Here is a 9,851-nt window from a genome sequence, read left to right as displayed (position 1 = left end):
GCCGTATAAAATGATGCACAAGACATGTCAATTTTAGGTATTTGTAAAAAAGCTAGGTTAATAAAAAGTTAATAAATAGAAGAGAGAAAATAAGTTCTCAGAGCCTGTGAACTTGCTAAAATGTTGTTAGCAAACGTATTGTGAGCTTAGCTGGGCGCTAAAGGGACAGTCCACACAGTTTATTTAACTTTATTTAGACTATTTGTACCATCATCTCCTGTCTCATACCCATCTGCAAATGATCTAGTAAAGGAGTTTTAATAAAAGTGAATGGTGTAACACAGCTAAGCTATAGCTTCCTCACATTTGGACTTTGGAAGGTCAGCCGCTGTCCAAGACAGTTGCTGCTATTGCCACCACTGTCGTGCATAATCCACCTGTGATAAATGCTGATGTGAAACCCAGGCCTTTTAACGAAGCTAAACATTATCAGTATTTCACATGAAAAGGGCAAAAAGTAAATAAACAGAAACTTAAATCATCTTGCTACCCTTCACATTTATCTTGGGACCCCAAGTTCTGAGACGGGTGAGTTTATATTAGTTGTGTTAAGTTTATTTCTTTATTTCCAAATGAATTTATTTGAAGGAAAAGCTCCAATTAAACCCAAGTACCAATTAATTCATTAATTATTCATGATCAGAAACGTTGACTTGTATGTTTGCCAGATTTTAGATTTTTGTATGTTCAACTCACCTGCTGTACACCAGCAGTTTATTGAAATTAGGTAACTGGAAGTGTAATTGAACACTACCTCCATTTCTTCTGTAATTACTAACAAATTACATGGACTTTCCTATGAATTCACAGTTAAAACACATAAAGGGACATTTTTGTTCCAATAATCCAACCATAAAGATAGCATCTTAGGCATTCATGTTTTACATGGTATAAGTGTGTGGTAGAGGTGTGATTTAATTTGTGTGCTAAAACTTGAACCCCACCCCCGGTGTTAGCATACACAAATGTTCAGATTAACATAAATGATTCATTATTAACGTTGCAGTAGGTCATTTTTATAAAAAATAACTTTTATCATATTTGCTGAAACCTTTCATTAGTATCCTGACAGCTTTTAAGAACATTAGACAGACAATCTGTGAAACAATCAGGTCCTCTGGCTCCTGCCTACTCCTAATGGCATTTAGAAGAAAACAACCAATCAGAGCATAGAAAGATAGTTGATTGTTGAGTCTCATTCCCAGTGTGTCAGATACAGATGTTTTGGGATTCTGTGAATGAGACAAAACAATCAATCTATCCTCAAGCCTCCAACCCAAAGCGTGATAGGTTGTTTTCGTTCAGGCCTGTTGGATTCTTGCAAATGCCATTAGGAACCTGATTGTTTCACAGATTATCTGTCTCACGTTCTACTGTCAGGATATAGTGAAAGTTTCAGCAAATATGATAAAAAGTTATTTTCATAAAAATTACTGTCTGCAACTAAGATAAATTTATGGCTCATCTGTCTCTATAAATGCAATAATAAATGACAGATATGTGTTTTTCACCTATAACTAAAGTGATGTTCCTCTTTATCCTGCCACATTGAGAATCAGCTCACATAATCACTTAGCTGTGAATCACATGCAAATCACCCTGTACACCCCCATCGCCCACTCACTGCATGTATCATTTGGTCTTTTTCTGCCCCCTGCTGTTTTTTATGCCACTCTACTGCAAACAGGTTAAGAAATGTTGCAGTGTGTTAAGATAATGCACTGTATTACTTTGTATTGTGTACTATGTATATAGTCTATAAAAGGCGATCCCAAACATTTAAATGTTAAGGACCCAATAATAGATGCACATTAGATCACAGACCTCCCCAATTTGAGAGAATATCCTTCTGAAATTGTAATGAATCATTTTTATTTTATTTTTTCTATGTTTCAAGATAATAAAATGTTTATTGTCACAAATGATCAAACTGGGATCACTATAAATTACAATCAATGAAAGCAGCCTATATTTCTTCCCTTGTTGTTCCAGTTTCCAAATAATGTGATAAAAGTTAAAAGTTCTATCCACCAAAGACCCCAGTTTGAAAACCACAGTTCGATACTATCATTATTAAAATCTTATGTAAGTATTTTACTGTTTACAGTTAAACACATGTGGAGCTATAGTATGTAGAGATGTAGGCTGATGCCAGTAGTCTGAGACTCTTCCTCACATCCTTTGTTGAGCAAGGCACATAAAGCCTGGTATCTAAAATTAAACAGAGACTGACAGCAACATGCGCTGATGTGAATGTGTTTAACTAACAATGTGTTGTTGTACATAGACAGTATAATACTGCCTCTAGCTAAATAAATGTAAAATAAAATCCTCTACGGCTAAACAGTAACTTCTATTTTGAGAAACTGGACATTTCTTAGGAAGCTCTGCATACAGTATAACACAATATGTGGTCCATTGTGTGACCTATCTCTGATATTAGATATAGTCAAATGATGTGGTCAGATGGGACCAGGATTGGGACAATTAGGCCTTATATAAACCAGGTTTATTTGTTAGGATCCCCATTAGCTGTCTACCTGGCTTTCACATTTAAACACATCAACACATTAAAAAACCTATATTAAATCTTACAATCAACATAAATGACAAACATCATGCTTGTTAGCGGTGTCAATTTCTTTTAAAACATTCATTAAACCTAAATTCCACATAAATCAGCAAGTTAGAAAAAATTCCATTAAGCTTTACAGTCAATGACAATCATAAAACAGGAGAAAAAACATAAACTTAATATTAGTACTTTCTGGTACCAGATGTAGGCTATATGACTCTAACTTGTAATTTAATTGACTGTACTGACATGATGGTGTTTTGCATTGTAAAACTTTCCACCTAGAAAGTGTTAGTGCAGCCGTCGGCCTATCGTCTACTTTTAAGATGTGTTCAGTAGACCTCGGTTGCATTTTATTTGAGTTTATGGCTAAGCTTTATCATACAGGTCCACAGTCAATTGTCTTGTCAGAAGGTCACAGGCTTGTTTTTTTTCTGCCGTTTTGCAAACCTGCCAACATCTGAACCGGGTTGTCATATTACTCCAGGAGCAACACAAGTGGGGCCACCAGTTCTTGTAATAGCCCACACTTCTGTGTTTCTTTACATTATGACTATTGTGAATGTTGAATTTAACTGTGCCTAGTTATACCTGACATTCACATCAGTTTGCCCACTGTCGCATATTCACCACAACACGCAGGACGGCGCTCGTGGACAAGTGCTGGGTCTCACGCTGCCTTCAGGACCAATCTGTGACTTCGCTGATCTTGTCAAATGAAGTGCTAAACGGGACATTTAGCTCTTTTGTTGCGCATTCAAACGTGTTTTTCCTCGGAGATAATAGCATTATGTTGACAGGCCTCCCAACAGCACAGTTTCATACTCGTCAGGTCTGTAGCTGATATCTTCTTTAGGCTAATTTAGCTACAAACCTGCACAGTAGGTTGCATTTAATAACTGCTGGCTCAGCATCCACGTCCTCCAAACCCATAAACATCACACCTATCAAACTTTATTAATATTAGTATTTTAATACTGATATTTTCTTTGCTGTTGCTATGCTACTTGATCTTGGGCTCACCTGTGGAAGGGAGTATTTCCGACGGTGGCTGAAGGCAGCAGCTAAGCTCATCTGTTCGGTGGAGATAAAGCAGATAGGGATGTGTAAACAAATGTACGCCCTCATTTGTAAGGTTACCTAACTGAACATGTTGTCGTCTGTATTTTATAAATGGTACTTTACTTTACAGGAACATTTTAGCTGTGAACACGATACACGAACCCACCAGGGACGTGTGAGCGCACAAAAATGTCTGTTTTGTCTCAAGTGCTGAGAAAAGGTTCATTTCCCGTTAAAGAAAGTGACAATTTCAGGTTTAGTACAATGAGTTACAAGTATTTGGATTTACGCTGTAGACATTAAATGCCTCAGAGTAGCAAGCGGGCATATGTCTGATGATCAGGAAGTGATGACGGCAACAAGACAGTTATTTACATGTTAGCTATGTCACTCGTTGACGTCCATAATGAACGTTCATTTGAATAACACACACTGACAGATGTTAATTTGTTAGAATGTAATTGAATTATTCGATAATTGTCGGTCCACAGCAGACTTGAGGAGTTATCTTCACTGTCGCCCCGAGACAGTTTTCAAAGCAACAGGTGCGTCTGGATGGCGCGTTCAGGGAACGTCCGGTAGCCATCATGTCTTACGTTAAAGTCGACTTTTGTAAGCTTTAAGGTGGATAAAAGTGTTCGGAAGAGTAAAGACGTGTTCATGAAACAAAAGCAACCCCCCATTCGTTAGAGGTTTCAAGTTTTTCAACACCTGTATGCTGCTGTAACCGTGCGCTATCTACGATGTGTTAGGAATCTCTCACAGTCACAGACCCCGCCCCTTGCACACTTGAAGTTTGTTATAGCCTCTGGTTGTCATCAGCCAACTTCCACAGTGACATTAGTCAGGTCGACGGCCCTCGGAGGAGGTCTGTCTGCTCTCCTCTCTGTGCTCACTTTTAGGTTCACGTGGACGTTTCCCATCTCCGCTGTCAGGATGTCTCCGTCCACGTCCCCCCGGGTCTTCACGGAGCGGGAGGTGGCCTGCCACTGCACCAAGGACTCCTGCTGGGTGCTGCTCGGGACCAGGGTGTACGATGTGACCGCTTTCTTGCGGATGCACCCGGGAGGGGAGGCGCTGATTCTTCGCAGGTCGGGCAAGGATGTGAGTCGGGAAATGGAAGGACCCCCACACCGGCACTCGGAGAACGCCCGGCGGTGGATGGAGCAGTACTACATCGGGGAGCTGGACAGGGACAGCGGCACCGACGAGGCACAGGTAGAGCCGGGGGGATAACTGACCCACACTTTATCTATGGCTTACATTACTGACCTCAGAGCAGCGAGTTCAGAAAAAGATAATGAAGTAAAACCTGTTTTCCAGGTCTTCCCTGAAGGGTCGTCTTTGCTGAGTGTTAAGAGTTTAGTCTTAATATTTAAAAATGAATCAGCATATACAGAGTAACTCACTATTTTGGTTGAAAGTTTATATATATATTATTGGGAATCTCTCTTTAACAGATTTCCCTCCAGATGTTTAGAAACAGGGGCCTCCAGCAGGAGCATAAGTACAGACAGGTAGGCCTACTCAGGGGCCCATTGCTCGTAGAGAGGGTGGGTGAGGACCCCTGAATCAGATTGTGTAAACTATAAAATAACATTCAATTAGATAAAAAAAAAATTAAATCATTTAGTCAGATACGGATATACATGATGGTTGCTGGGTAATATGTATGTTGATGTTCTCCAACGTCAACGCTCTGTTTGATCATGTGACCATAGATATACTGTAGCTAGGGCTCCTCTGAATAGCTCTTGGGGCCCGTCCTAACAACCTTACGCCACTGGCCTCCAGGCAAGGCTGTGGCCCTTACAACAGTCAAACAAAACCACACCATTTTCACACGTACAGTTTATTTGTTCAATATTCTGCCTAGAAGTTTCTAGCATGTTTGACACAGGCATTTGGAAAGCAGTGGCACGCGCCTACTGTGTTCAGATGCCAGCGGTGCCACTATGACTTCTCTTAAAAGCAGTTAAGGAGAGGAAGAATGTTCCTCTCTGAGCTGTGCGTGCGGAGCTAAATATTTCTCACACTGAGCCAGTATTTTTGTCAGTAATGACATATTTTGGGCTCTAAGGAAGATTTGGTTGTTTATTGGCTTCACGTGATGTCAGACTTGGTGACTTTGCCAAACGCTTAGTGGTTTTGATGCGGTGGAAATCCGATAGGGGCTTGTTGGTTCTGTGAGCAGCAGGTGTATAATTGTCTCTCACTTGACTTTACTGGGCGTTTCTGTGAGGCAGGGAGAGAAGGAACTCTCTGCTTTCCTCTTCCGCCTGGACAATATTGATTATAGGGTTATGGGATGAGGAGTTAGTGGAAAAAGACACACAGGGAGGGGTCCGGCTCTGTGTGTCATTTCTTTGAGGAGCAGAGCAGGGAGGGGGTGTGCAGGTGATATGGTAGACCTGTGGGTGGGGGGTGTGTTGGTGGTGTTAATGAATGATTCAAGAGGTGTGCGTGTGTGTGTGTGTGTGTGTGTGTGTGTGCGTGTCTGTGTGAGCCAGAGAAAGAAACTGGTTTGGATGATTGTCCCAGTAGTAGGAATAGAGACGGCTACAAAGAAGGCAAATTTGAGGGAAACCCGGAAACTTTCCATCACTTGTTGTTCAATGAATCCACACCCAAATGAGCTCTCTCTGTCCCTGTGTGTTTCTCTCTGGCTGAGGAAGGAGAGTTTGCATAAATCTCCTACCAACAGAGTTGACATTTACATGGCTTGCCCACTCTCAATTTTGCCTTTTGGATCTCGGTAAACAAATTTCACACAATTGCAGTAGCAAAATCATTTCTTTTCCATCTTCCTTCCTCTCTGGAGCTCCAATGCCTCAGTCACTAAGAAATCACTGTCAGCTGTTAGATTTGAAGATGGCATACAACTCATAGTGTGCGTGTCTGTATGGACTGAATGGGAGAGGTGTGTGACAGTCATGCCGTTAATGTTACAAAAGTAGTTTGACAGTGTATTCGCCCAGTCTGCACACATTTTCACACATTGTCACACAGCCAGTTTGCAGTTTAAGGCGTTAGTGGTTTTTCTTTCTTAGCAACTACCATCACATCTTAATTAATCACACATTTTCATTTTGATTATTTCAACTGCAGCTTGTTTTTCTTGCACACTTGTTTTTCCAGCTCAGGGTGAATGGAGAAAGTCTTGGGGTAAAAATATGTTGAACAATTTGTTATTATGTTTCTAAAGTATATGATTCTCACCCAGCCTTACTGAGGAACTTACATTTCCTGCTGCTGGGTGTGAAACTCGTGGTCAGATGTGACAGTGGAGATCATGAGACAGGTTTCAGCCCACTGACTGAATGACCAGGACATTCCAGTTGGTCATGAAATACAGCCCCTGCTTCATTTGTCCTCCAGGTATGGCTGAAGAACAAATAATGCTTACTTTCTCTTCTTTCTCCAGTCACTTAGGCACCTCAGCCCAACTGCAAATGTTAAACCCACATTTTCTTTAATGATTGGCCTTTAAATGGCATTTTCACCAAGCAGCCAAATACCAGCACAGAAACAGGATGTATCCACTTATGGTTACTCAGTGTGACTTTAAAGAGGTTTTTAATTGGTCTTGGATCACATCCTGTAGAAAGGTGACATACAGAGGGAACATCATCAAGTTAAATATTTGGCTTTTGCTGTTTGGTTTAAGCGTTATATATATATATATAATTCTATAATAACTCTATTTTGTCATGGAATCATCCTCCATTACTGAGCGGCTGGAGGTGGGACTGGGGGAAAGAGAAGGAAAGTCATCACACGTCACACAATTTGGCCTTGAGAGATAAACCTTTGCAGCTGTAGAGTCATTGAAAGGTGATGGGAATCATGACTTTGTGCTGTGATACAGTTGTGATGCCTCATTTATACAAGAGTGTCAACAGGATTTGGAGGGGTGTTTTCCTCTTTTATTGCATACAATTTCTCTCTGAGCTGTTCTGCTTTTTGCCAATTAATGGCTGTTTGACATTTCAGTGGTGCCACATGTGTAAATGTTACCGTGTGTTTGTGTGCGTGCGTGCGTGCGTTTTAGGGCCGCAGCTACCTGTTATTTTCATTCTTGATTAATCTGCTGGTTATTCTTTGATTGTTCAATTAATCATTCAGTCTATAAAATATCAGAAAATAGTAAAAATGAATGACCATGCCTTTTTAGCAGTATGTTTTCTCCTAGGTTAAAGATATAGCCTGTATGGTGATACCATGGTTATAATGGCTATAATGGGTAGGCATTGCTGTCAATTGCCACAACAAATCCTCTTTAAAAGAGCAACACACTCAAACCCTACCCTCTGCTGCTTCAAGTGTGACTTCATCAATCCCTGTTTTGACATAATCAAGACAGGTCTGACGTGGAGGCAGCAAGTGCCAGAGCATCTATAATGATGACGCGCCCTAGTCTGGTCCCCCAAAGGGTTCATCCCTGCTAAGCAGTCTGAACAGTGTCTCTAGGGAGGCTGCTCTGCCTGGCTCTGCCACATAGGACAAAGTGTTTGAACAGTCAATAAGCAAATTGTATCTAGAAAGCTTACAGGACTTGTGTAACATTCTGTTTGAGGTTACTCCTAGTACAAACAGAAAGAGATTAAAGGGGAGATGGTATCCCTCTTGTTTACATAATTGGTCAGCATACACATATTCTTTAGTAAAAAGGGGAAATCTGACATTTGCATGTCCACTATTTCCCTGTGACTAGCAATTGGTATGTCTTTTTGGACAGTACTACAGGATCTTTAGGAGGAGATAGCAGATACATTATCTGAAATCTAGGAACCTGAAGAGTGCTTGTGTGTGTTTTGTGTCGGCATTTGTTCAAATATTGAAAGAGCAGACTATAGATGGGCATAGAACATGGTTGAAGTATATGATGGCCATCCCCATGCTCAATTATGTCTCATAAGGTGTTGCAGCCATTTCAGGACTAATACCATGTGTTGCACAGATTTGATAAATTGAAACACATAGTCAAAAAAATACCACATTAGGACACCAAGACCTTGAGGAACACAAAAGCTAAATCCATGCTCAATTAATCACACATTTTCATCTTTTTATTTAAACTGCATGCTTGTTTGTCTTGCACACATCCAGCTCAGGGTGTGTGGAGAATGTCTGGGGGTAAAAACGTGTGATTTGGTATCAAAAACCTTTGATATTAGGAGATAGAAAGAATTGCATTTTTTCCCCATGTTCTGGATGCCCTCGGTCTCTAGTTTGCGATTGTACAGTTTCATGAGGCTGTGGTCATTTTATAAGTCCAGTTTTAAAAAACTATGGCCTCACTGCAATAAAATGGCTTCTATGGGGACTAACATCGTCACACATTAATACAATTCAGCTTACTGAATCCACAAGAGTCTTACCCTCCCAGTCATACCCAATGTTATGCAATACCAGTACTGTTTAGTGACCCCAGTATGCGGAAAAATGTCAGAAGTAACCGCATTTTCATCTGAGGTCAGAGGTCATGGGACTCCTTTGAAAGCATTACAGTTTCCAGGGTAGCTTCAGTGAAAATGGACAACAATTATTGTCTGTATGCCGACATGATTCAGCTAAAGTTGGATATCTCTGTGGAAACACAAACATGTAATTTTCTTGATCTCACAGTGCGTTTTACCTGCAGACAGCAGTGAGATACTCTAGGACTGCATCCAAGAATAAGAATGGAGGTTGGAGCAGGTTTACAATCAAGCAGAGGTGCTGTTTACACCGTCAACAAATTGAACTGGTTTGTAATAGATGCTGATTGCCTCCATTCAGAACCAGTGTTTGTTAGTGCTTTTCCACAGTTAATAATGACGCCAGCAATTGGCACAGTTTGTCATTAAATAAACAGCTCAATGATTTTCATATAAATCATTACGGATGACCTGATTTAAGTTTTTTTTTTGGCCCAAATGTGTAGAATACAATAAAGAAAGGATTACATTTTGATTGGCTTTATTTCATCTGATACAGGCATATTTTATGGACTAGTATCAGTCCTGATACCTATCTTAAGAATTCCCTTGTGTATCATAAATGTTGCTTTTATAGTATACTGCCTGTTTGGAATAACTAAAAGAAGAACTGAGAAAGCCCACTTGGCTCATCACACAGAGAAAAGAATGACAAAATCATATATAATTATATATATATATATATATATATATATATATATATATATATATATATTATATATTCTGTACACAAA

General features: G+C 40.1%; 1 protein-coding gene across 1 annotated transcript in view; it reads left to right on the top strand.

Moving 5' to 3' along the window:
* Window positions 1–3,567: 3,567 nt before the first annotated feature.
* fa2h (fatty acid 2-hydroxylase) overlaps window positions 3,568–9,851 on the top strand; it is a gene marked incomplete in the record, with an annotated part of 33,886 nt that continues 27,602 nt past the window's right edge. Inside the window, 1 exon segment of the mRNA XM_035665521.1 lies at window positions 3,568–4,855. Coding sequence (XP_035521414.1) covers window positions 4,574–4,855 — 282 coding nt within the window.

Source organism: Morone saxatilis, unplaced genomic scaffold, assembly GCF_004916995.1.
Source record: "Morone saxatilis isolate NCDOM2014 unplaced genomic scaffold, NCSU_SB_2.0 Contig2, whole genome shotgun sequence".
NCBI lineage: Eukaryota > Metazoa > Chordata > Actinopteri > Moronidae > Morone > Morone saxatilis.
Note: the sequence above shows the minus strand (reverse complement) of the source record. Positions and strands in the feature narration are given on the sequence as shown.